This window comes from Aythya marila, assembly GCF_965140915.1.
Source record: "Aythya marila genome assembly, chromosome: 1".
Lineage (NCBI taxonomy): Eukaryota > Metazoa > Chordata > Aves > Anseriformes > Anatidae > Aythya > Aythya marila.
This window is the reverse complement of record NC_139042.1, coordinates 392,550-419,348: the sequence shown is the minus strand read 5'-3', so window position 1 is coordinate 419,348 and position 26,799 is coordinate 392,550. Positions and strand designations below refer to the sequence as shown.

General features: G+C 52.6%; 3 protein-coding genes across 4 annotated transcripts; 2 read left to right on the top strand and 1 right to left on the bottom strand.

Moving 5' to 3' along the window:
• Positions 1 to 1,437: 1,437 nt before the first annotated feature.
• On the bottom strand, positions 1,438 to 9,452 carry LOC309878694 (hemoglobin subunit rho-like). Of its 2 annotated transcripts, XM_082761539.1 has the most exons (4): positions 6,409 to 9,452; positions 3,002 to 4,545; positions 2,668 to 2,890; positions 1,438 to 1,615 (listed from the first exon to the last, which is right to left on the bottom strand). In XM_082761539.1, exons 2-4 carry the CDS (start codon positions 3,334 to 3,336, stop codon positions 1,487 to 1,489), a joined length of 687 nt encoding a protein of 228 aa, XP_082617665.1. In that variant the 5' UTR covers positions 3,337 to 4,545; positions 6,409 to 9,452; the 3' UTR covers positions 1,438 to 1,486. The 2 variants fall into 2 exon arrangements, with proteins under 2 accessions (XP_082617665.1, XP_082617664.1); XM_082761538.1 differs by having other exon boundaries at positions 3,002 to 9,452.
• A 5,273-nt stretch (positions 9,453 to 14,725) lies between these two features.
• LOC309891769 (olfactory receptor 51L1-like) lies at positions 14,726 to 17,133 on the top strand (the record flags this gene model as incomplete). The annotated part of the gene is made up of 2 exons (XM_082784613.1): positions 14,726 to 14,766; positions 15,619 to 17,133. The coding sequence occupies 2 exons, from the start codon at positions 14,726 to 14,728 to the stop codon at positions 16,652 to 16,654; spliced, it is 1,077 nt and encodes a 358-aa protein (XP_082640739.1). The 3' UTR covers positions 16,655 to 17,133.
• A 1,457-nt stretch (positions 17,134 to 18,590) lies between these two features.
• LOC309878680 (olfactory receptor 52B2-like) lies at positions 18,591 to 24,407 on the top strand. Its single transcript, XM_082761498.1, has 5 exons — positions 18,591 to 18,941; positions 19,805 to 20,287; positions 20,774 to 21,328; positions 22,396 to 22,545; positions 22,952 to 24,407. The coding sequence occupies exon 5, from the start codon at positions 22,989 to 22,991 to the stop codon at positions 23,937 to 23,939; it is 951 nt and encodes a 316-aa protein (XP_082617624.1). The 5' UTR covers positions 18,591 to 18,941; positions 19,805 to 20,287; positions 20,774 to 21,328; positions 22,396 to 22,545; positions 22,952 to 22,988; the 3' UTR covers positions 23,940 to 24,407.
• Positions 24,408 to 26,799: the final 2,392 nt, after the last annotated feature.

Below are 26,799 nucleotides of genomic sequence, written 5' to 3'. Positions count from 1 at the left end.
CCCAGGGTAATGGTCTGTAGGGCATGCTGGCCTGCAAGGGTGCATTTGGTTCCCTGCTCTCCTGCCAGCTGACGGAAGGACTTTGGCAGGATAAGGCCAACCAGACCATCCCAGCCCTGGCTGCAGTGCACGGACAGGGAGCAGGATGTGCCAGGGCACTGCTGGTGCTGAACCCCTCCTGGGTGAGAGGTTCCCACCGAGCCCAGCAGAGAATCAGGCCCCAGAGGAAGAGGGAACCCATCAGAGTCTCTGCCCAACACAGGGTATGCGCTGCTGGCAACCTTTTTTCTTTGGTGGCAACTACCAAAGGTCTGAACTTTAACTAGAGTGAACCAGGACACTGAGTACAGTCTTACCTCCTGAAATCACACTGACATGCCCATTTGCTGACTGAAGGGAGCATGGCATGTTGTAGGAAAGCTGGGCTGGTTTCTTTTTCCCCCCAGCCCAGGATGTACTTGGCACTGCTGGCAGGGCTGGTTCCACCACCTGTCAGACAGGATGGCTGTCTGGCATAAGGTGGTCATGAGTACAATTCCCCGCTTTATCTGCAGAAAAGCAGAATATTTGTTCCTAAATCTTGCAAAACAATGATTTCATCATTCTGAGACACAGACGTCTGTCCTTGTTGTTTTTTTAAGTTACTCCTGAAAAAGCATTCCTGAAACTGATGTGTTTATGTTGAATCTTTCCACTACAGTGAAAAATCATTGTTCATTAAGCTAATCTGACATTAAAATGCTCTGATCAGTCCCATGTAAAAGCTGCCCTCAACCCCTCCTCTCCAGACCATCCACATCATCTTGCAGAGAGCGTATTCTGATCAAAATGCCCAAGGCTATTGGGAAGAACATTTTCACTGCTGACATAGAAAATGCTTTTTATCATTTTCTTGAAGATACATTAGTACTACGAAAGCTCACATTTCTGTCTAAGCTGTCTTGAATGAATCTCTCCAAATTTATATCCTTGCACGCAGTGCAGGTGGAGAGGTTTAGGGCCAGAAGATTTCTGCTGGACCTGCAGCTTGGCTTTCTATGCAGAGCAGGTCAGAAAACCTCCCCAGCTATTTCGGCAAGCTTAGAGTGCTCGGTGAGCTAGGATGTGCCCACAGCTTGTTGACAGGCCAGTATCTCCAGATGCCCCCCTGGAGCTCTAAATGCCCCCAGCAGCCCTCTGGGCATGGGGCTCTGCGTGGCTGGTATGAGCCCAGCTGGGCAGGCAGCACTGAGTGGGCAGTGAGAGAGCCCAAATAGCCAGGAGGAGCATCCTCCCTTAGGCTAGTCTGACTTTTTTTTTTTTTTTTTGGACGATGATGCTCCCAGCAGCCCTGAGACCTTCTTTCCCCTTTTGTACCCCCTGTTTCCTCTCCCCCTCCCTCCCACAAGCAGCTACAGAGACACAGGAGCACACTGAGAAGCTCAGAAAATGTTTTGTTTCGTTTTATTTTTATTGACTGTTACAGCTGCATCCTCCTCTGGAGCGTTCAGTGGTACTTGTAGGCCAGAGCGTGGGCCACCACGCCAACCAGCTTTTGCCAAGTGGCCTGGCAGGCAGGGGTGAAATCCTTGGTGAAGTGTGCGGCCAGCACAATGATGAGGATGTCTCCCAGGAGCTGGGGGTACAAGAAAGGAAATCAGGTCAGCATGGCACTGAGAACCCCTTCATCCCGTGTAGGACCCAGGTGCTGGAGGCAAACCCATCTGCTATGTTGGGTGCTGGAGGCTGTCATGCAGAGAAGCTCTTTTAGCTGAGTTCTCTGTGCAGGAATATGTCTTGTGCTGACCGCACGAACCAGTATCCACCAGCTCTTCCCCTGCCTTTTCTCACACCTGCTTTTTCCAAACTCTAGAGTGTATTTCCAAACATTTTCTATTTTTTTTTCCCTGCTGTGAATCCCCATGCCTACTTTAGCTGGGGCTCAGGTCCATGCCAGCTCTGCCTGCTACATTCCTGAGGTTAGGCTGAAGCAGGGGCTGAAATGGAGGCTATCAGCTGCATTGAGCCCTCCCAGTCCCCTCCAGCCTGAACTGCCTGCTCTCCACCCACAGACACTTTTTGCCCCCCAGCACCATGATGTCCATTCATTTAATCCCCTCCTGCTCCCCTCCCTCCTCTGCTGAACTTACCCCCACCCAGACATGTCCCCTCTGTTTTTAATTCCAGCCTACATCTCTAGGGCCTTTCTTCCCATCAGCATCCACACTCTGGGCATCCCTGGGTCTCCATCCCATGCTGGCTTTACCCCTCTCCTCCTACATCTGCCAGCCTTGGAAAAAGTGAGGGTGAAGTGGTCCCCATCCCTGGGGGCAGGAGGTGGCAGGGAGAGGCTGCACAGAGCACCAGCACAGCAGCAGCACTCTTCAGGCACTTTCCTGCTGTCCTCTCCACCCTCAGCACCATTGAGCCTCCTGCTTTTCTCCAGCCATGCCTCCAGGCAGTGAGGGCATGTCCCTGGATCTGTCCCCAAATCTGTAACCACATGGAGCCCCTTCCCTGACAGTATCAAATACCCAACCTTCCCTCCCCCTCTTAAGGACACATCCAAGGCAGCCCCTTTCTCTTTAGCACCCAAAATCTCTGTTATTAATGCTCTTTAAACCCTCCAGGCACTGAGCTAATCTGTTAGGTGGAGGGAGAGATGGACAATCCCTGCGTATGGCTCACCCTGAAGTTCTCGGGGTCCACGTGCAGCTTCTCACAGTGCAGCTCAGACAGCTTGGCGTAGGTTGCTTTGAGGTTTTCCAGGTTCTTCACGGCTTCCCCGAAGGAGGTGAGCACTTTCTTGCCATGGGCACGGACCTTGGGGTTGCCAATGATGGCGGTGGGGCTGGACAGGTTCCCAAAGTTATCAAAGAACCTCTGGGTCCAGGGGTAGACGATCAGCAGCCTGCAGAGAGAACAGGAGACATGAGCACACACGTACACCCTCCATGAGCTGTACCTGCAGTGGTTTCTCCATGCAGATGCAGCCGAGCCAATGCCCAGGAGCCGAACCTACCTGGCCAGGGCCTCAGCTCCACATTCCTCCACGTTGACCTTGCCCCAGAGGCCGGTGATGAGCTGCTTCTCCTCGGCTGACCAGTGCACCATGGTGTCGGGCGGAGGGTAGCGTGTGGCTGCAGGAGGACACAGACCTTGTAGCGGAGCTGCAGACCCCTGGGGGCTTTTATCTGCTGCCGGCAGCCCCTCCCCGCCCCGCGCTGTGGGGCCATTGGCTGGGGATGGGTGGGGGTCCACCAGCAGAGCCCTGTCCATGGGGTGGTCAGTCTGCAGCGAGGTGTGGCCTTCAAGGGAAAAGCCCTGAGACTCACTCAACAGGCAGGCTTGGGGCATAGCAGCCCTTATCTCCCTTTCTTCCCTTCCAACAGCTGACCCCTGTGCAAGGTGCTTTACACTGCCTTCATGCCTGCAGCACCCGAATTTGGCCCCTCTGCAGCATCTACAGGCTCTCTAAACCTGAGGGATATTCCTCTGCCATGGCAGGTGGCCTGGTTCATGAAGCTGGGCGCTGCACAGGCCTTTCTGCACAGCAATACCTTCCCAAGGATGCTGAGGGCTGTTGCCCTTGACTGCAGCTCTGCAGCTCTGGGTGCACAGACCTTCAGAGGAGCTGCTGCCCGTTTATTAAATCGAGCACCTTTCATCAGGAGGAAATGTGGAAAATGTCAGCCTGCCAGCCCAGAGCCTCACACCTGAGCTGGGTGCCAAAGTGCCCAGGGCATGTGGCCACGACTGGTGTGAGCCCCAGGGAGAGGTCGCACCTCTCCGCTGCCTCGGGCTGCAGGACTGCAGTGGGGTGCTGGAGCTGGCAGGCACTGCCTGGGGCAGCTTCCTCTGCTCTTCTAATGGTCATACTGCACTAATGAGGCAGGCACTTCCCTGTCCTCTCCCTTCTGTGAAAATAAATTATTCTTCTTTGCACAAGAAGAGCAGGACCAGCCGTGTTACAGACAGACCAGCAGCATCCCCTTCCACCATTTCAGAGCCTTACAAAAGGTTTCTGCTTGGCTCTGGGTTTCACTCTCCACATGAAATGAACTTTTATTTTTCCTGAATGGAAAGACATGTTAAGCCCTTGGGCGAAACTGTGCTCCCATGCACAGGCATGCAAAGCCGGGATGCAGGAGGTGTGCAGTGTCCTGGCAAGCCTGTGGGACTTGGGTCTCTCTGCAGGCAGTCTAGGAGGTTTCATCCAGACCTCTGCTCCATTCCAGTTACAAACCCTTTGACATGAACAGAGCTGCACAGGGCAGTGGCACAAGCATGGGCATCTCACTGTGCTCCAGCTGGGGTGGTCCAGGATGTGGTCACATTTCAGACCCTTGCTGCAGCGTCCTAGGAGGCACTATTTTTTTTAGTTTTTCGTTTGTTTGTTTGTTTGTTGTTTGGTTTTTTAATTTCTGAATCCTGGGCAAGGCCCATAGGCCCCTTTCAGCTGCAAGGGAGTCACCGGGGAGCTCTGATAGCACAATGTGGAGCGGAGGCTGCTCAGCACAGATAAATGTATCATACAGGTGGCCAGCACTTGCTGTAGTTTCTGACCTAAAGAACAGACAGAGTCACACACCCGTGTTGGTGAGGAGATCTGACAACTTCAGAAGTTGTCAGTTTTTATTAAGGCAATACTCACAGCATTAAATCAAATATATGCAGCCCTAAATTCATACAGATATTCACATCATGTGAGTTGGTGCATACAGCAGAGCAAAGAGCTGGCCAAAACAGCTGTACATGCAGCTGGGCGAGGACAATACATGGCCTAGAATGGACTTTTCATTAATCAATTCTCTCATCCTATAGCCTACATTTGGTGGGAAACCCACATTGAAGGTAAAATCCAAGCTACATCTGGGTCTATTATTAGCAGTGCATTTGCCTCCTTGGTGATGGGAGTCTCATTTTCAGCTCTGTGAAGATGAACTTTAAAAGACAGAAGATAATGATGCTTTGCTGCTGCATTTGAACCAGCAGAATGACAAAGCTCAGGGAGGGCTGGCAGATAGGCATGTGAAGCTGGGAGAAGCAGAACAACATCAAACACAGAGGCTTGGAGGAGAATATTAACTGAAGTATTGCTGCTAGCAAGAATCTGTGGTTTAAAAATGCTGATTTTCTGGACTCCATGGAAAAGCAGGCAGAGACATGGCTTACAGTGAGAAACCTCAGGTTCTGATCCCGCACCGTGGACTGTTTTGAGTGTTTTTTGAGACCACTCAGGTCTGGTTTTTGCTGGTGCAGTTGCAGGAGCAGGAACAGGTGTTCACGAGATGCTTAACAGTGGTCCCAAAGAGCCAAGGGGAGGGGAAGGGGAGCAGAGTAAACAGGAAAAAGTGGCTGAAATGTTCCAGCTGTTGCTCTGAGGCAAGCTCATTTGGCACCACTCTTCTGTATTGATCCCTTTTAATGGCTGGTTTTATACCTACAGCAATTCCTTATACTCTACATCCTGTAAGATGGGCACTCAAAAAATGAGTAACAGCAGGAGAATCAGACAGCTAATAAGGTTAGGGGCATACTGGGGACTTCTGGATGTGGAGAGTCCATAACAGCAACAACCCTTTACAGCCAGTCTGGGCTGTAAATTCACATATGGGCTGCTGCCTGCTCCTGCCCCACTGGCACTTTGGCTGTGTCCAGTCTATCCCTGGTGCCTCATTTTAACTTGCACCCCCACCACTCTGCTAATGCTGATACCCTCTGAAGAGCTGCTCCAGGGACAAAAGCAGGCTTCAGGTTACTGTCCAGGTGGACCCTGAATGTGGAACCAGAGCACAGCTCTACAAGATGGTCACAGACCCCAAGGAACAAGCAGGGCTCCTGCTCTAGACCCTTTCAGGACAGAATGACAGATTTGGGAAAATGCAGTGCAGCAGCAGGCTGGTCTGAATCACCATAATTTATACACCTTGCCCTGGCTGGGACAGTGTGGTTACTGGCCTGAACATGAAAGCCAAGAATCTCTGATGGTGTCATTTCTTTCCTCAGGAGGGAAGGGAAACAGAAAAGACCCCAGGCAGAAGAGATGTGGGCACGCCACGGTGGAGAGTCAGTGCAGATCAGAGTTTTACAGCAAGTAGGCAGTGAGCTTAATCTTATTACCACAAGGAGAGTTTTCTAATTTAGCTTTGGCTCATTGCCCTAAGCACTCTGCCTTCAACCCAAAGTCATTTCAAATGGCTTCTGTGCTGTAGCAATAAACTAGGGAGAAACATAACTGCAGGTTAAATGAGTGCTGCTCTGTCCCAGAGTCAGCCCCTAGGCACAGCAGATTCAGTCTGAGACCAGACTGAGAGGGCAGGGAGCAGAATGACGAGACCTGCACGAGACCCTGGACACCTGCAGCGAGTGCATGGCTGGCACTGGGCTGGCAGGGTGCTGCAGCAGCGCTGATTCTGTGCCACGCACCTTTTATTAGCCTGTTTTTTCCAGCTGCAGAGGTCAGGAACACAAAAATTCTGCATTGCAGGGCGTTAATAAACTATTGGCTGCACCAGTGGAAGAAACAACAGGAAAACATCGGTTCTGTCTGTCCACGTCTCGTTCCTGTTAGGAGGCTAGCAAAATTCACTTGGGGGTCAGAGAGAGCCACGCATCCCCTAACATGTATATCTCATTTCAGGAGCCAGGCTTAACCCTTCGTGCCCTTTAGCCCTGATTCCAAGAGGAGCGGAGCACCCATTTGCCAGCTTGGGCCACTGTTCAGGTAGTCCAGCATCAGGCACTCACAGCCTGAATGTCATGCCATATAATGACCTACTTACTATTCAGACATGGTCCTCAGCATTTCAGCTCGCTTACAGCCTTTTACTGTGTTTCTTTAATATTGTCAGAAGTCTTGTGATTTTGAAATGTGTGTCTTAGAGACACTATGTGCAGTCTGGGGCTAGTCACAACAGGAATACACAGAGGACCTCCAGGGCACCACAGGAGAAGGGACCTGATCATATTCATATATTGCTGTCCCTATATCCCTGTAAAGGGATTCAGCAGGCTCTGCTCTGCTCGAAAGCCAGTCCAGTGTCATGGGCTACAGGCGGTTCAGAGCAGAGTGAGGTGAAGAGATGTGAGGCACAAGGTCAGGCATAAAAGCCAGGACACTCAGGGAAAAGCTAATGATTTAATTAAACAGCTTCTGAGTTATCCCTCAATGCAAGAACTCAGGCAAAAGCAATACAGAAATTGGCAAAAACAGCTTTTTTATTCATGGCAAGATGTCTCCAGGGCAGTATCCCTTAAGGCAGTGTTTTCCCTGCCTATAACTGGTTCAGTTATTTGCTCTTATCCCTCTTCCTCACTGGGGCTTTCATTTGCTCAACTCAAGACAGACACAGGCTCCTGGCCAAAGGTTCCAGCCTCTGGCCTCCTACCAGAGCCTGTGCACTGGGCTGGAGCACACAGAGCCCAGGGGACACCAGGGGGACATTTGGGAGAGGGGCGCATTACAAGGGCCAACACAGCACTTCCCCGAGTGCAGTGGGACAGGGCTCAGGAGCCAGACAGGGGTTTCCATGACCAGGTTCGTGAGGTGTCTCCATCACAGCACTGTGCCTGTTTTGCACAACGGCTGCCCCAATTCTCCCAGCGTGGGCTCTGCCGTGCTCAGGCCGCTGCCGCATCCTGGAGGCCTGCAGCACAGGAGGCACCTATCGGCCGCTTCACACCCCGCTGCCCTGCTCTGCCAGCCCCTCTATCACCCACCGGCAGCCCCCAGCCTCCCACACCCTGCGGTCCTGTACCAGATAGCTCCTCGCCACCCTGGCTGCAGTGCAAGATAAACGTCAGCACCCAGCTGTACACAGGGAGCCAGCTTTCTGCCCCTGCATTTAGCTGAGGTGGGCCACGCTATGGCCCCGCACACCTCTGCACACCTCTGCACACACTGGCTGCTGCCATACCCCAGCCACACTGGTGTGCAGCCACCGTATCCATGGGGAAACTACGATTTCCTCTCATTTTGTTCTCTTAGTGGAGGTGAGAGGTGGTACAGAATGGGATTTCAGTCTTTTCATCACCACTACCCAAATGCAACATTCACAACAGTACAAAGTGAGTACAGTTACAGCTGATCAGGAGCTGAGCCCCCCAACCCTGCTCCTTGAGCAATGTGGGGGTCCCTGATGGTGATCCTCAGGGCCCTGTGCATTGCCAGAGCAGAAGTGAGCACTGGAGGGAGGGAAACTGGAGAACCAGGCCCACAGAAAAGATCCCTTCCGGGGTCTTTTGCCCATTTCAGGTGAAATAAATGATTGTGATGCCACAGAATAAGCACTGCCAGTAATTATAGTGCCCTGGCCAGGAAACCTGCAATGCAAAAAAAGTCCTCAAGTGTTACATGCTCACACACTAAAATCCTTCAGTGCAAACATGTTCCAGTCTCTTGCTGGTAACCCAGCCAAACTGTGGCTCATATCCCAAAGCCTTAATCTTCAGTGGCATGCCATGTCCTGGAGTGCCTGGAGTTTGGGGGCTGCCTTCCACTGGGAAGGTGCTGGGCTGCATCGAGCTGGGCAGTGCAGGAGGGCACAAATGCAGAGTAGAGATCACACACCTGCACACACACATGCACACACACCTGAACCTGAGTGCTCAGGGTAAGGGCACATGGCCCTGCTTTCCCTGCAGCCACTGCCATCCCTTCTTCCAAGGAGCAGCTCAGCTCCGAGGAACCTGGCCAGTGCCCCAGCGCTGGGCCCACTGCAGCTCTGCCTGGCTCTGCCCACCACTGCTTCGGAAAAGCTGCCTTAACCAAAGACCCCAGCCAAAAAAGAGCCCCTTGCATAGAATTGTGGAATTATTGAATCATCAAGGTTGTAAAAGTTCACCAAGTCTGACCATCAGCCTGACCTACCAATTTCCACCTCTAGGCCATGTCCCTCAGTGTTACATCCACACATTCCTTAAATACCTCCAGGGATGGGGACTCCACCACCACCCTGGGCAGCCCACTCCAGTGCTTCACCACCCTCCCCATGAAGAAATTCTCCCTCATGTCCAGTCTCCCCTGGTGCAACTGGAGACTGGTACACGACTTGAGCCCTTTCTCTCAGGGTGTTTGGGGCTGAGCTGAGCCAAGGCGGGGGAACAGCCCGCAGACCCTGGATCAACCCAGCCCCGAGGGACACTTGATTCTGCCTTCAGACATCCATCTGGGCAGAGAGGCAGCTCTGAAACCAGCACCGCTTCCAGGCACCCAGATGGGCTCTTGCTGGCATTCCCACAGTCAAGTCCAGTTGCTGCAGAAGGATGTTTTAGTGATTTCCATGGCACTGCTGCGGCTCTCCAGCCGTCAGTGGAGCACAGCGAGCTTGCACCGCAGCGGTGCTGAGTCACGGCCGCCCGTCCCAGCCCAGCCACCCGTGGCTGTGTGGGGGTGATAACGCTGCTGGTGCAAACAGAGCCCAGCCAGGCAGAGATAAGGCAGTCCTTGGCTCCCCTTCGTGCTGTGTCAGACTTCTGACGCAGCAGAAAATATTTTTGCTGAGGCAGTGTGGCAGCCAGCTGAAAAATATTTAGCTTTTTTTTTTTCTCTTTTCTTAGTAGAGCCGGGAGACCGTGTGGCCCCTGATTACCTGGCAAGGGCTGCCTGCGTGCCCCTGTGGCAGCAGGGCTTCTCGACTGCCCTCCAGCTCAGGGACAGGCACAGGTGATCTGTACTCCTAAGGGGACGGTGGGACGTGTCCTGATGGGCAGCCTCTTTTCTCCATCCTCTGCCTGTGTGTTGAGGAGGGGACTGAAATTTGCCACCGCTTTTGAAACTTCTTCTATTGCTAAAGCAGAGGGGAGCACAAAACCTCGCTGCCTCACCCAGAGAAAGTGTTTCAGCAATTCAGGGTGTCCCCTGGTTCTGTGCTGGCAGAGCTCGGGTCCAGCCCTGCCCAGCACACCCTCTCCTGGTGGATGGTGTTTAACTGTAGGAAAACCGAGGCTGGGCTGCTGCTCACCCCAAGTGTCCCAAAATGCTCCATGCAGGGTGAGATCCCCTTCAGGAAAGGAATCCCAGGCTGAGTGCTGCAGTCCCACACCTGCCTCCAACAAAAGGGCTACAGCACAACACCATACTTCCTAAGCAGGGTTTCATTAGTGCTCAGGCTGGAAAGGAGTTTCAGACCCACTCCACCGCAGTGTAACGCCCTTGGGACTGTGCTAAGCATGGCTTCATGCAGGGGGGTGCTGAGCTGGCCACACACAGGCCCTAGTGCTGGCCTCTTTCGCTGGGTTTGAGGAGCTTTGGGTAAGTGTGGTTCAATTCACAGCACAGAACATTTGCATGCAGAAGCTTTAGGCTGTCCAGAATGAACTCCTGCATATCGTAATGCACAAAGTTCACCAGGGAGCTCCAGGAGCTGCTGTTTTACACAAGCCAATTCCAAACAGGCATGGAGCCAGCATTTGAAGGCACCACTGCTGCCCTGGGACATGCCTGTTGGTCCATGTCTAAAAGGCAGCATTTGTTGGACAAGCCCTGCAGCATGGGGAAGAAGGAGATCAGACCTCAGGGCTGATGTGGGGAGCAGCCTGGGCAGTAGCTTTGTTTTCTGAATGCCTTCAGCAGCCTACTGCTATGATGAGGAGCATCTCAGTTGTAAGCCACAGAGCCCTGCAAATGAAAGTGAACCCTGTTCTTCAGGCAGGGAAACTGAGGTATGGCTTTAAGGAAGGGGGGGATGGACCCGCTTCAGGGTCCATCCTCTCATGCAACAAGGCAGCACCAACCGGGGAGCAAGAGCAAAGCCCGACAGGGAGCTCAGTGCTGCCTTTGCACACAGCAGCCCACGTGGCTGGGGTGAGTTTTGCTCCTGAGCTGCCCTCAGTGAAAAATGCTGCACCTTGGGCATGACTGTGCAGCAGGGTGCAGAGCTCACAGATGAGCAAAGCAGCAAAGATGTCACTCTCTGCCCGGACAAATGCCTTGTTCTGTGCTATTGCTGGCACAGCATGAGGCTGTTCTGCTCCAGTGAACCTCCCTCCCCAGTTTAGTAAATATCCCTGCCAGCAAAACCCTGCTCTGCCTCCCCAGCCTCTGATCCCTATGGGGAGGACAGCCTCCCCTCGTCTCCATCACAGAATCACAGAATGGCTCAGGTTGGAAGGGACCTCAAAGATCATCCAGTTCCAACCTCCCTGCCATGGGCAGGGATGCCACCCACCAGATCAGGTTGCCCAGGGCCTCATCCAACCTGGTCTTGAACACCTCCAGGAATGGGGCATCAAGAACAAGACTGCAGCTTCTGGGCAGGCAGGCTGGGACCAAGTCCCTTCACACACCCTTCTGGGTCTGACACTTGTCTTTGTGGCTGAATTTCCAAGTTTCACCCTTTTCTTCCCCTGTACTCATTTCATCCTTTGCTGTGACCCCCACAACAGCACTCCGAGCCTCTCACATGCACCCCTCTGTAACGGGAATTAGCCACAGGCACACGCACTTGGGGGGCTGGTGCTTTCTGGTTGCATGGCTGGGCACAGAGGCAGCAGACCCCACTGGAGCTGCTCTGGACTGGGAGGGCTCTGGCATTTCCTCTGGGTGCCCTGGTTTACAGAAACCAGCTGAGCTCCACTCTCCTGTGGGCCAGGCCCTGTGGCAGCCTATCCCTGGTGCAGAAAAAGCTGTACTGCAGAAGTTTACCCCCTCGCCCTGCATCTAACGTGGGGCCACGGGGAGCAAGGTCTGAGCACTGGGAGGGGACACCTGTGCAGGGACTTCCTGCAGGGACTGCCATGCTTTGAGCGAGGCCATGCAGCATTCACACCCAGGTGTCCTGGGCAGGGATAGGGTCTTCCCTCACTTCACGGTGAAATGAGGCACTGCCAGCACCCCTGGGACCCTGCCCTGGGCAGGACCCAGCACCACCACCACCCCTGCGGGCTCCCAGAGCTCAGCGTGGGGCTCAGCCTTGCTGCTGCTGCGGGGCCGCCCCCAGCCCCATTTTCTCCCTGCTGGCAGCCACAGGGCTGTGCTGGCTGCTGTAACAAACCTCCACTGGAACAATGGCAACAGTCTACATCTTTGTTAACATTGCCCCAACACAGTTTTTCCTTGCAGTAAAAATACCTTCACCACATCCCTGTGCACCATATTTTTCCATTTCACTGTTTTGCCAGCGGGGAAGATAGGCCCCAAAGAGTACAGTAATAAATATAACTTTACAGAATCACAGAATTTTCTAGGTTGGAAGAGACCTCAAGGTCATCGAGTCCAACTGAACTTTGACCGTCTCCCTCCACTCTGAGGCTGTTGAGCTACAATGCTCAGCACTAAACATTCAGTTTCTTCCTCTCACCAAAAATAGGCCACGGAAGCATTTTGTTCTTATTTCCTTTAGTCAGGTGAGATCCTCCCAGGGTGTCTATTTTACTATTATGCTCTTTTCAAAACACTTCATTCACCAGTGCACCAAGTGTTTCAGTAAAATCCATTCCAAGATTAAGGAAGTCCCCCACGACCTTTCTGCTTCTCGCAAGATCATTTTTGAGTGCTGACAGGAGATTTAAATCATGCCTTGACATGCTGCTGACCTTCTGAATTAAAGTATAATTGCAACACTGCAATTACAAGATAAGGGTACAAGGGGCCTGTGCAAAGAAGACCCAAGGAGAGCTGATGGGGTGCAGGGGGATGTCCTGGAGCATCTCTTCTGGCCCAGTGTGTTACACAGGCACATGCTCACCCCGAGGATCATCTCAGTGCCTACTGTGAGAATGGGCTTGAAGGATTAACAAGCCCACTTGCCCTGCTTTTACATTCTCCTCTAGGCATTCACCTAAGGCCACTTTTGGGGACAGGACACAGGGCCACATAGTTCTGGTTTGTTCCAGAGGCCTGTTCCAGGGCTGCCTTCAAACCCACAGAACTGCAGTGGGGCTGGGAACAACTCTGGGGACTCACCCGCCTGCCACCCTGACACAGAGCTTAGCTCTTTGGGGAGGGGAGGACAGCAGGAGGAGGCTGCCTCCACAGGGGTCTCCAGGGTGTGTTCCCTGTCACCATGGGCAGGGACCAACGGCGCGGTGCAGAGCTGCGCGGTGTGCCAGGTTGGACCTGGTGCTGTGGGAGTTAATGCATCTGCTCTGAGTGCTGAGCAACAATCCCACTGCTCCAGGCCAGCCCTCTCCTGCAGCGGGGATCGCTCGGGATCTGCTATAAATTCTCGGCTGCAGTGAGCCCTGATGTCAGGAACAGGCTGCTGCATTGCTGCAGTGCCGGTGGGAAGCTCGGGCTGGTCACAAGCAAGGCAGGTGAGTGGGCTCCTGACCATGCTGAAGATTGCACTGTGCCACCCCCCGGGACTCAGCCAGCCCCAGCTCCTCGCAGCAGGGGACTGGGCCTGCTGCAGCCGCAGTCTCCCCGTCACCCTCCCATGGCCAGCTCATTTCAGCTGCCCGAGGTGGGTGCTGCTCCAAGGAGCTGTGCTCTTCCCCACTGCAGAGAGATAGGAAAGCTCTCAGAGACACAAACTCTCATTTTCCGCTGCCTGTGAAGGGGAATAGGTATCCCTGCATCTGCTTGGTGCCACTTTCTGTGCTGGAGCAGGGCGCAGCCCCTTTTCCTCTCACAGCATCGTGAGTTCACTTGGTCTCAGTGAAATCCCGAGGTGCACATGGGGGATCGGTCATTTTGTGGAGTCCATCAAGCTGTACCTGTTAAAATGAGCCATCACTGAAACAACCATCAGGATTCGCTCTTACTTTTCCCTTTCGTAGTGCTCAGGCTCTTTCTGACAGGCTGTGACACGCGGGAGCTTCGTGTGGACTTGATCTCAAGCCCAAGAGGGCCTTGTATTCCTTGGAGGGGCTCCGAGGGCTCCCCTCTCATCTCCCTGCCAGCCCACTCCAGCTCACACTCTGCCAGCTCAGCACAGCTCCTGGCTCCATGGCAGTGGTGGTGGTGTGCTGTTGTCCTGCAGAAAGAGGGGATGAGACAGGGAAGTTCCCCAGGTTTTGGTGCAAGCAGCTGATGCAGCGTTGATCCAGCCTTCTGTGTGTGAAGCGCTGCCAGAGCTTTAGGTGAAGAGATGGGGCACAGCCGAAATTTGGGGCAATTACACAACACCTCTGACAGATCCTGTGCTCGCAGGGTAGAGACTGAGCTGGGAATTACCACTGCTTTAACTGCTCCTGACAGATGCTTGTGTCTGAAGATAACCTTGTCCTGTAACTCCTCCTCCTTCCCCTCCACACAATGCGGAGGTGATCTTTGATAAGCATCTCTAAAGGACCAGAGGGAACTCCCACACAATGAAGTCTGCATCTTCATGTAAGCCCAGGTCAAGCTACTGAACTCACTCCATCCTTGCAGTTACTCAGGGATGCTGGATTGGGCATTAAACTGTGTGCTGAGGCAGGAAGGGCAAAGAGAGGTCCTGGGGAATAGAGGATTTCAGCACAGAGTGGAAATAGTTCTGCAATTTTCTGAACAGATAGGTGGATCTATGTATTTATAAATGTAATGGTTTCACAGGTGCTCACATTGTTTCAAACGCTTTCCTAGATGTACAGGTGGATGTTTCAGGTAAGGTGACATGGACCTCCATAACAGAGCTCACTCAGCTGTCAAAACCAGGCATTTCCAGAGCAGTTTCTTAAAAAAAAAAATCCAATGTATTTTTTCATTCCCACAGGCCTCCACAGAACATTCTTGTAGGAGAGTAGGGTGGAAAGACCTCTCTGGAAGGTGCTAAAGATCCAATTTGGTGTGGGGCTGTGGGAAGCTCAGTGACCCTCAGTGATGTGTGCTGAGAGCGTGCTACAGCCTCAAACCATGCCAGGGTGCGTGGGAGCCCTGTGGTGGGTGATCCTTCAAAGACAGCTGAGGACCAGAGCCAGACATGTAGAGCAAGCCTGGGACTCCAGACACCACAGTCCTTGAGTACTGTCCCCATCCCTCCTGGCAGCATGAGACACCGTCTTCCCTCATTAGAAAACATCCCTTAGAAAATGTTCTGTAAAAGCAGTGCCATTTCTCCTCCCTGTGTTTCTGGTAGGAGGATATTCAGAGACATCCCACCATAATACAGCTTCCTTGCAACTTCCAGTTTACTTCTATCTGTGCCCAATTTTCACATGTTGCTTTGTGAGTAATTACTGTATTTCAGCTTAGGCAGAACTGTTTTCCCTCCAGGGGTTTGTACTTGGCCTGTGTTTTATTGTGTTTTGTGTTGTGTTTTGTTAAAAGGACCGAGCTCTACTGATCTTTGTTCCTAAGAAAGCTGCTATATTTGCACAAGCAGTTCAGCATCTCATCCATTGTCTTTCACTGGAAATTCCCAGCAAAAGCACAAAAATCAAGAACAGGATTCACCACAGCTCTCTAATCATAATGACACTTCCCTTCCTCAGCTAGTGTTTGCACAGTCACTCAGTCACTCATGGACTTTTTTTTTTTTTTTTTTTGTATGTTCCTTCCCCTGCTATACCAGGCAGCCGGAGCTACATCCTGACTACACTGGACATGCAACATATAGCACCTGCTTTCTGCCAGAGTGTGTTCGGTGTCGGTGCATGCATGCAGGGAGGTGACAAGTATCCTCAGACTGTTTCGGTACAGCTCCTGCTAGGTTCTGCTGTGGCACGGCTTTGCTGGTCATGGTGATGCCTCTTACCCAAGTCTTCAGGCTGAAGGGATCCCGGAGTATTTCTCACTGCCTGTGTGTGTGTGACCCTGCTGGCTTACATTCCAGCTCAGCTATTCAAGGATGAGATGGAGCATCCCTGTTTCATCCCACCTGGGACCAACAGCAGCCAGACCAGCACTCTAACATTCTTTCTGGGTGGTTTTCCAGCATGGGAATTCACTCAGATGTGGTCTGCTGTTCTCCTCTGCTCTGTGTACCTCCTGGTGCTGCTGGGGAACTGGACTGTCCTTGCCATAATAAAGGCAGAGCAGAGTCTCCATGCACCCATGTATCTACTCCTTGCCATGCTAGCTGTGGCTGACCTGGGCTTGTCCACATCTGTGTTCCCAACCATGCTGAGGATGCTGTGGCTGGAGGGCAGGGAGATCAGCTCCAGCACCTGCTTTTCCCAAATGTTCTTCATTCACAGCTTCACAGATATCGAATCTGCCACCATTCTGGCAATGGCCTTTGATCGTTACATGGCCATCTGCCACCCCCTACGATATTTCTCCATCCTCACCAACTCAGTGATCACCAAGATATGTGTGGCAATTGTCACAAGAACCATCCTCTTCCAGTTCCCACTCCCGATCCTACTGACCCAGCTGTGCTTCTCCAGGGCCAGCAAGCTGTCCCATCCCTACTGCTTGCATCCAGATATCATCAAACATGCAGACTCTGACACAAAGATCAACAGTGCCTGTGGCCTTTTTGTGCTACTCTCCACACTGGGTTTGGACTTGCTCTTTGTGCTCCTGTCCTACCTTCTGATCCTTAAGACCATCCTGAACCTTCCAACTTGGAGAGAGCGTCTGAAAGCCCTCAACAACTGCATCTCCCATGTCTGTGCTGTCCTGCTCTTCTTTATCCCCATGATCTGCCTCTCCATGTTGCACCGGTTTGGCAAACATGTGTCTCCCCAGGTCTACACTTTCACAGCCAACCTCCATTTCCTTGCTCCACCCATCCTGAATCCCATCGTTTACAGCATGAAAACCAAAGTGATCCGGAGACGGATACTGAGGATGCTCTGCCAGTGAGGGGTCCACAAGTCCAGGGCTGCTATTTTCCAGTAAAGCCAATATGATGGCTACTGCCAGCTGTCCTATGTAAAGTTCAACCCCCAGGAAGACCAGCTGGGAGAGGGGAACACGCCAAGCACTTCTGCCAATGTAAGGATAGGGGGAAGGTAAAAGGTATATGGAAAGAGAAGGATAGGTGCAATGCATTACCTGCAATGCAAGACTATAAGGATATCTGGTTAAAGGTTTCTCAGCATATAAACAGAGGCAAACTACATCTAGATTCACAAACACCAAACCTCAGAGGCAATACCAGGGACCACAATGTTGAAGTCAGGGACTGAGGGGCCACTGGAGGAGCCAGGAGGAAAAAGGTTCAAGCAGAACTGCTGAGAAGGCAGAAAGAAAGTCATCATGGGTCCCCTGGGAAAGAGCGGACGGTGGGGGATAGTTGAGGGGGCTTGGGGGATTGTGTAAAACTTTATAGGGGACAACTTAGGGAGCTTGTGGGAAAGGTGAGATATTTTATGCAGTGCTCAGAAGGGCCAAAGGTGAGGAAAAGGATCCAGGGAGGAACCGGGATGGGAAGGTGGAGGGGGTGGTAAAGGGGCTGATCAAGTGTAAGCAAGTTGCTAATAAATACACCCTCCAGGCCATGCACCTGGCCACCACAGCCTGTCTTGTCTTCTTTCCTGTGACTTTACTGTCTGTGTGGGGGGGAATTTGTGTGAGACTTGGTGACAAAAAACAAGCTGGAGTAACTGGTGAGCAGGAGGAGACTGGGGACTGGAAAGACTGAGGGCTGGAGCTGGGGAGTGGCTAAATGGGGTCTAGGGTCTGGACTTGGATCTGGATGGGCTTCTGGTCTGCTCCAGAGTTTGAGGTGTCCACATGCACAAGGGTGACTGTGAATCAAGTGGGAGAGGGTCAGATCCTGTCCTGCCCAGCTATCCAAGGGGACTGGGACTGAGTAGTGCTGGTCACGTCTGTCTGAGTGCTGCTAGAGCACCAGGACAGGCACTGCTCTCTGGTGGTCCTTTTGGCCACCTGGCACCATGCATGGGCGCGGGAAGTCTGGGCTCTTTAGGACTTGATCCATTTTTGTGAGAAGGAGGAAGAGGGTGGGCAGGAGCCAGGGGCTGGGGCTGGCAGGGTCACTGGGTCGGGCAGCTGCCTGCAGACACAGCTGGAGTGGCCGGACCCACGGAGGGGCTGATCGTAGAAATGCCCCCAGGTCTGCTGGAGTCATTTCTCCCTGCAGGAGGAACGCTTTCTGTGCAGCACTGACTTCTGGACTCAAACATTAAGCAAAAGTTTTGTCTTGTTGTCTTCTCTTTAAAACATGAGTACTTTCCTTGCTAGGTTTGTTTTGTTCTGCCTGGAACATTTTGCCTGGGTTAGACTGCAGCACCAAGTTTCTTGACATGATTGTCATTCTTTGATTAAGCTGCGCTAATTAGTATGCTGGGGTTTCCATAAGGCTCTGCAGCACAACGCCTTCCTCAGGCTGGCTCATTTAGACCTCAGAGATGGATTTCTTCCCACTTCAGCTAATGGCTAGCACTCTTTCAAAGGAGCAGTTCTCTTCCAGCTGACCCAGAGGTGCAGGCACTGTATAAACTGACTACATTTGGAAGGACATTTTAAACCAATTTCAGCATTTAAGAACTGTTTTAATTTATTCTGTTGGTCTTTGTCATGGACTGCGCACACAGCACTGTAACAACTATGATCAATACGTCCTCGGGAGACACTGCCAGCTACAAAAAATACTGAAAATCAGTGGTTCCAGCACATCCTGCCGTGCTTGGCTGATGTCTATAAAACCATGAGGACGTGTAAAAGCACCCCCTACGTACACCGAGGTGATAAGCCCCCCCAGAAGACCTCGGAGGCCGGCAATTCTGCGACTTCCAGTACCAAGGCTTTGGGGAGCTCTGCTGGGCACCCCGATCGGGCCCCGGGGCTGCAGGGCAGAGCCCCCCTCTCGGGCAGACCCCGCTGCCCCCTCCCGGCCCCGCTCCCCCCGCACAGCCCCGCAGCCCCCGGGGGGCCTTCGGCGAGCTCCAGCACAGCGAGATGCGGCCAGGGGCACGCAGCGCCCCGAGCTCCGGGAGCCCCCTGCGGAGGGAGCCCCCGCCTCGGGCTCGGAGCCCCCCCGGGCAGCTGCTGGTGGCCGGGCCCCGGGGTCGGGCAGGGCTCGGGGCTCGCCCCCGCGGCAGGGGGGTGGCAGCGGGACCCCAGCCCCCAGCCCCCAGCCCCCGGCCCGGGGCAGCGCTCACCGGGAGCGGCCCCGCGGCGGGCGGTGCGCGGAGCTCGGCTTCCCCCTGCTGGGCGCGGGGATGGGAGCGGGGGGAGAGGGGGAATAGGGGATGGGGGGGGGGGGAGAAGGGGGAATGGGGGTGGGATGGGGAGCGTGGGGGGGAGAGGGGCGAGTGGAGGGGATGGGGGGACATAGGGGGGTGAGGGAGGTGGAGAAGGGGGATGGGGGGAGTGAGGGGGATAAAGGGTGAGGAGGGGGGATGGTGGGGATGGGGGGAGAAGGTGGGATGGGGAGGGGGGATGGGAAGGGGGATGGGTTAGGGGGATGGAAGGCAGGGGGAGCGGGGTAGGATGGAGGGGGGATGAGGGGGGAATGGGGAGAGGGGATGGGAAGTGGAGGGGGGGAGAGGAGTGAGTAGGGGGGTGGGGTGGATGGGGGAAGGGGAGGAGAAGGGGTATGGGAAGGGGGGATGGGGATAGAGTATGGGAGGGGGACGGGGAGAGGGATGGGCAGAGGTAATGGGGAGAGGGACTGGGGAGAGGGATTGGGAGAGGGGATTGAGAGGGAATGGGGAGAGAGATGGGGAGAGGGGATGGGGAGGGGGAAAGGGGATGAGGAGCAGGGTTAAGGAGAGTGATGGGGAGGGGATGGGAAGAGGGACAGGGAGAGGGATGGGGAGAGGGGCTGCCATCGTGCTGAGCTCCTCCTGTGGGGAGGGGAGGTGTGTGTGGCAGGGGCTATCTCTGTTTTGCAGACCACAAACAGGACAGCAAGTCCATGGGGTCTCACAGGCTGCCCCATGCCAGACTAACCCTGTAGGCTTCATGTCTCATGCCAGAAACTTTGCAGAAAGTTGTTTCTCCTTTTCTTCTTCCTTTTCTCATTTTCACCTTTTTCTGAAGCAGGGATAAAGCGTAATGTAAGTGAGGTCTCCATGAGAGGGTCCTCACCTGAGCGGCTTCCTGAAGCGGAGATCCAGTGAAGCCATCATCAGTTAAAGGATGCTTGTGCACATAGACCTGACCCCACCCCACAAATACAGCTGCTGCACTCAGAACGTGTCCATGTCTTGATTTTGATACTTTTAGGCTGAAAATCTAAAAGCTGAGGAACTTGAAACCCGTGCCTGCTTTTCAGGCTTGAGCTGTAGCTCATCACCAGTGTGGGAGAGGAGATGGGAACCCCGGAAAGCTGCTGGGCAACGCCACAAACAGCCCTGTTTGGGACTGTTCTAGGTCCCTGTGGGAAGGGTGAGAGAGAATTGAGCCAAAATAGCCCCTCACCCCTACACTGAGATCTGCGTGCCACTGGGTGACCACAGGGTGGGGTACCCTGGTCAGGCATGGGACAGACAATCCCAGCTTCAACAACACAATATTGATTTGCAGGTATTAAAAATCAGCGGTAGCCTGCCTAGGCCACATGTATGTCAAGTGGGTCAAAGGGGCTGTTGGACCTTATTTCATTAAAACCATGAATTCTTGCACTAGAGTCAGTGTGAGCCAGGAGTTGTGTGCTACTGTATACGTGTTGGGGCTGGGTAGCCATAAGGCACGAACATGCTAGCAGCTGGAGACAGAGAATTTTTGCAAATATTCCAGTTTTGGGAGCTTGAAAATCTAATTTTGAAATGTGATGTCAGGTCACAATTTTCCTGACTCAAAGAATAAAAAAAGAAAGTATATGGGTAAAGACTATCTGTCTGTTTTTATTTCAGCAACTAAATCTAGATTTACTGCTTAATTTAAGGTACCCACGTTTGATTTCTTTCATACTTTTATTAGTTTCCTTTCCGCCATGACCTGTTTCTGCTCACCCACCTGTTTCCCATTCCCACTCTTTGTTAATATTGTATTTTCTTTTTATGTCCTCAGAGAGAATCCTCACAAAGCCAGTGTTGAACACTCAGACCAGGAATTGCAATGCAAGCCTGTTGCAGAGAGCAGACACATTTACTGTATTAATCACCCTGGTGCTTGAAGCAGCAGCACTCAGATGCCCACGCAGGCAGGCAGAGGAAGGCTAAAGGCAGTGAGCACAGCAGATCCGGCAACGTCTCTGTAGGGCTGGCTGGAAGACGTCAGCATCATTCATCTGCGTGTCTTCAGCTACCTCATCCCATCCCAGTCCCTCCAGGAAGGAGCCGATACAGTGCTCTGATGGCTTTGTCCCATCTGTAGAGGCAACGGAAGGTAACATCTGCCCAGGCAGCCCACATTAAAGGAGTTCCAGTCAAAATCCCCTTCATTTGGTGTGTTTTCCAACACGTTTGCTCAAGCAGCACGAACCAGAGCTCTGCCCCCGCCCAGCTGCATGAGCCCCGTGGGGATGCACAGGAGTGCTCAAACATCGCCGCCTCCCTGCTCTGCTTCACAGATGGCCCAAGAGGTCCAGAGGCGATGCCCTCGTTCCTGGCTGTCACGGAGCTGGTGAGTTGTTTGCAGCAGCTGCTGCTTGGTAGGTTGCTGTAGATGAGGTGCCTGATTTTAGCCAGAACGTGAAAAGCTCCCCCGGATCACTCCGAGCTGCAGATTTAGGCTCTGAGATGAGAAGCAGAATTGTCCCAGCAGGTTTGTTAATAGATAGATAAAAAAAGATAGATAACCGGACCACCCCATGGTCCTATGAGCTGAGCAGGGGCTGCCTGCGGTGCCTGCCTGACTCCCCAGGCCTCACCAGAACCAGCTTGGCATGGAGCAGGCACAACCTGGCCCTACAGCTGATAGTTTGCCTGATGTCTTTCTGCTGCCTGCTGCGTATAACTCCCAACAAGAGGACCTGGATGTGCATTCAGAGAAGCAGAGCAGTACCAGCAAGGGCCCATGCGATGGTCAGCAGCCAGCTGACTGCCAGGGAAGCAGCCAGAGACCTAGTTCTGACTGCCTGTTGTCCAGGAAGCATTCACGACTCTTTAAATTTTGACTAATTTGGATGATGCTGCCCTCACTGGTGGCTTTGTCATTTCCATGCATATACTGCAAACCACCTTCTGGGTCTGGCTGAGCAACTTGCAGGGGAGGTGGGAGCACAGAAAAGTCCCAGGGTAACACCCAGGAGAAAAGCTGCAGCAGTGCAGAGAGGACTCTGCACACACAAGCCCTGTACAATTTGATCACTGGAGGATTTGGGCTCGTTCAGGGCACTCCTGGTGGCAGGTGGGGCAGTGCGGGGCAGGATGCACCAGGGCAGAATTGCTGGGGCTCAGGGGCTGCGTTTCACCCTGCTGCAGAATGAATGCCCCTCCACCTGGTTATGCATTGGGCAATCCTTGGCCACTGACATGAGCAAACTCCGAGGATCCGGAGCATCTCCGTGCAAACTCCATGCCAGGGTGGCACAGCTTTTCTGTCTCTCAGTGCCGCGCTCTGCCTTAGACCTTTGCTTCTGAATTTGCTTTAAAATTCAGCAGCTGCTCTGCCTCCCGAGCACACAGCCATTCCCTGAGACCACGTACTCTGTGTGATGCTGATCTTCCACTCCGCTTTGTTCTGTGCAGGTTGTTGGATCATCCTTTCACACTGATGTGAGGCAGCAATCAGTAAACAGCCTGGTTGCCCTGGGTGCTGTGAGAGCCATCTCTGCCTTGCAGAGATCATCGTCTGCTGTCACACAAAATGTGTAGTGAATGAGTGTGGAGAGAGGTGAGGTAGGTAGTGAAAGAAATAGCATATTGTGTAAAATCAGTGTCAGTCAGTCCCAGCTTGTCATGTGCCTCATGCTTTTGGGTGCAACAGAACACAAGCACAAGAAATAACAGCAACTAGAGCCAGGGGGGCTGGATTCCTGGGTGCCTGACCAAGCTTTTGCATTGACTTGTGACTTTTTGTGAGCACCTCTGCTGCATTTCAGTACCTGAGTCTATGAAACACTTGTTAATTTAATTTGTTGCTTGCTTTGGGGTCAGTATCTCAAGCACACTTCCCTAGTGCATGGGGGGAGTGATTTTTAACCCGCTTCAGAATTCATAGAAATAAAGTGCTCCAGAGAAATCCGAGCACTTTTTTTCATTTTATGAATGGTGCTTCCCATCTTCCCCCTGTTTCTGCTTACAGAGAAGGGAGTCCGAACTGACTCAGGCATCCTCCCAGCATGGTGGCTACCAACCAAACCAGCTTGCAGCCTGCCTCCTTCCTTCTGCTGGGCATGGCAGGCCTGGAGGACCTGCAGACCTGGCTCTCCATCCCCTTCTGCCTGATGTACGTCGCCACGCTCCTTGGCAACTTTATCCTCTTATTTGTCATTGTGACGGAGCGAAGCCTCCATAAGCCAATGTACCTCTTCCTGGCCATGTTAGCGGTGGCAGATCTCATATTGTCTTCCTCCACAGTGCCCAAAGCCCTGAGCATATTCTGGTCCCTTTCCAATAAGATGTCTTTCCATGCCTGCCTTACCCAGATGTTCTTCACACACTTCAGCTTCATTGCGGAGTCGACCGTTCTGCTGGCCATGGCGTTTGACCGGTACGTTGCGATCTGCAATCCCCTGCGATACGCCACGGTGTTCACACACTCAGTGATAGCCAAGATAGGGGTGGCTGCAATAGCCAGGAGCTTTTGTGTGATGTTCCCAACAATATTCCTCCTTCAGAGGCTGCTGTACTGTGGACACAGCATCATGCCGCACACTTACTGCGAGCACATGGGCATCGCCCGGCTGGCCTGCAGCGACATCTCCGTGAACGTCTGGTACGGCTTTGCCACCACCCTCCTGTGCCCAGGACTGGACGTTGTGCTCATTGGGGTGTCATACAGCCTCATTCTCAGGGCTGTCTTCAGGCTCTCCTCCAAGGATGCCCAGGTGAAGGCAGTTGGCACCTGCAGCTCTCATGCCTGTGTTATATTGATGTTCTACACACCGGCATTTTTCTCATTTTTCACTCTTCGGTTTGGCCACAACGTCCCCCACCATGTTCACATCCTGTTGGCCAATCTCTACGTGCTCCTACCACCCATGCTAAACCCCATTGTCTACTCAGTGAAAAACAAACTAATCAGAGAAAAGGTGTCCCAGATACTCTTTAGGACTGGGCAATTGCGGTGACAAGGATGTTATTCCCCCGAAAGGAAGAGAAATTGTCTCTACCAGGGAAGCAGAGTGCATGTGTGTGAAATAACACGGCTTCTTCCTTTTTTAGACTCAGCACAACACCATTACTGATCAATTTTCCTGCTTATGAGATGCTTCCTCAGAATAAATCCCATCACCACTACAAAAGGAGAAATTAGTTCTGAACCATATACCAAAATTTTATCTTATGTAAGCTGGTGTTATCCCATAAACTCAGAGCTTTACTGGGGGTTTGGTTGCAGCAATTCACAAGGCCAGGAGAAGCAGCTGGAACAGAGGTGGCTTCTGTGTGTCCATCCACCTCTGCCTTTGGTGTCCAAGGTGGCCAGATGAAGGAAATCCCACTGCACAACCAGAGCCTAAGGAATTCCTGCATGCAATTAGGAAACCACTGATCTTCAAGGACTGGTTTTGATCATGTATGTCTTGTCCTTATTACCATCTCTGGTGGTACACAATAAATTCATGGATTAACAATGCATGCATTACTAAGGAAAGGAAGCCCCCCATTTCTCCCTGCTCATGCACTGGCAGCCCATCCTGTGTCTGGGCACACAGGGCTCATGGTGCAGCCGTACACTTCTAGGTTTGTACATGAAACCCTGGGAAGACCTGTGGCCAGCACATCCTTGTGGCAGGTGTCACAGCTCATCATGTTTGAGATGATACAATCAGCAGGAATCCCACCTTGAGAAGCTCACTTGTTAGCTCCTCTGCAGACCAACAGACCCAGGTTTTAGAACTGTGTCTTTCTTGATAGCCTGCACATGCTTTTTCTGGCTCATCTTTAACTTTCCTTTGTATCCACCAAGAATAACTGTTCTTACTGATAACCCTTTTCAGGTCTTTGTGATTACTGTGTTCCCCAGTTAATTGATACAAAGGGATGATATTCACAGCATCATATTCATGAATATATCCAGTACTCTTTTTTTAACATTTCATAAAATCCCAGAATCATTAGGGTTGGAAAAGCCCTCCAAGATCATCTGGTCCAACCATCCCCCTACCACCAATATCACCCAACAAACCCTGTTCCCAAGCATGACGTCCAACCTCTCCTTGAACATCCCCAGGGATGGGGACTCCCCCACCTCCCTGGGCAATCCGTCCCAAGGCCTGACCGCTCTTGCTAAGCAGAAATGTCTCCTCATTTCGAACCTGAACCTCCCCTGGCATAATTTGAGGCCATTCCCTCTGCTCCTGTCCCTGGTTACCTGTGATCAGAGGCTCCAGGGCTTCGATGTCCTTCTGGGAGTGAGGGGCCCAAAGCTGAACCCAGCACTCGAGGGGCGGCCTCAGCAGAGCAGAGCCCAGGGGGACGAGCACCTCCCTGGCCCTGCTGGCCCCACTGCTCCTGACACAACCAGGATGCCGTTGGCCCCCTTGGCCACCTGGGCACACTGCTGGCTCATGTTCAGATGAGCATTAATCAGCACCCCCAGATCCTTTTCCTCTGCACAGCTTTCCAGCCACTCTGCCCCAAGCCTGTAGCGCTGCATGGGGTTGTTGTGGCCAAAGTGCTGGACCCGGCACTGAGCCATGTTGAACCTCATCCCTTGGCCTCTGCCCATCGACCCATCCTGTCCAGGTCCCTCTGCAGGGCCTCCCTACCCTATGGCAGATCGACACTTCCCCCCAGCTTGCAAACTTACTGAGGGTCCACTCAGTTCCCTCATCCAAATCATCCATAAAGGTAAAGAGGATGGACCCCAACACCAACCACTGGGGAACACCACCGGTGACTGGTCGCCAGCTGCATTTCACTCCATTCACCACCACTCTCTGGGCCCAGCCTCCCTGCCAGTTAACCCAGTAGGCAGTGTACCTGTCTGAGACATGGGTTGCCAGCTTCTCTTCTTTAAACTTTATTAAAGCACTTACTCCTTTTTTTTTTTTTTTTTTTTTTCTTAACCAAGGAAAGCAGATAGAACATAATTCTCTATTAGACATCATTTAAAGAGGCAAATCAATAGAAGAAATTACATTTTGTTAAAATATTTATGCAGTTATATCACTCAGTGTCAAATGCATTTCTTCCAATTAATAGTATCTCCTGTGCAATGCGGGAAGCCACATCTTTTGCACAGTTAAGCAACCTGATCTAGTGGGAGGTGTCCCTGCCCATGGCAGGGGGGTTGGAATGAGATTTTCTTTAAGGTCCCTTCCAATCCAAACCATGCTGTGATTCTATGATTCTATGACTTGACCATAAAGATGGCATACATTTAAGTCACAAGGCATGGCCAGCAGCACATCAGATTTGGTGATGGAGAAGGTGTGGAAGAAACACTTCTCGCTGAGGCACACACCAAGGGGGATGGCTCGGTAATAAAACCTGCGTGTCCCAGGCTCCAACGCCACAGCCTGGGGGCTGCACCGGGCTGGCTCCATCCTGCAGCACTGCGGGACATGACCTGGATCCAGGGCTCAGACATGGTCTCACCTGTGCCAAGCTGGGGGAACTGCTGCCGTGGCCCTGTCAGCACTGCCCCAGCACCGACCGCCTTCCCAGCAAGGTGTCCTGGTGGTGCAGAGCTAACTCGTGTCTACCAGGACCCCAGCCCCTTCCCCATGGGCCTCCTTTCTGTCCTGAGCCAGACAGTTCTCATCTAAAACAAAACCACCAGGTAACATGCCAAATCTGTGGGACAAATCTAGTTAGAACTAAGGCCATCTACGACAACAGCCCACTACTACATCCTGGACCGCTGCTTTAATTTGTGCTGATTGTAATTAATAGTAACAACTGACTGCTATGGCTCAGCTGTATATTTGAGATCTGTGGGATCTAATTTGTAAGGAAGCTTGTATTTCATGATCCTTGAATTAT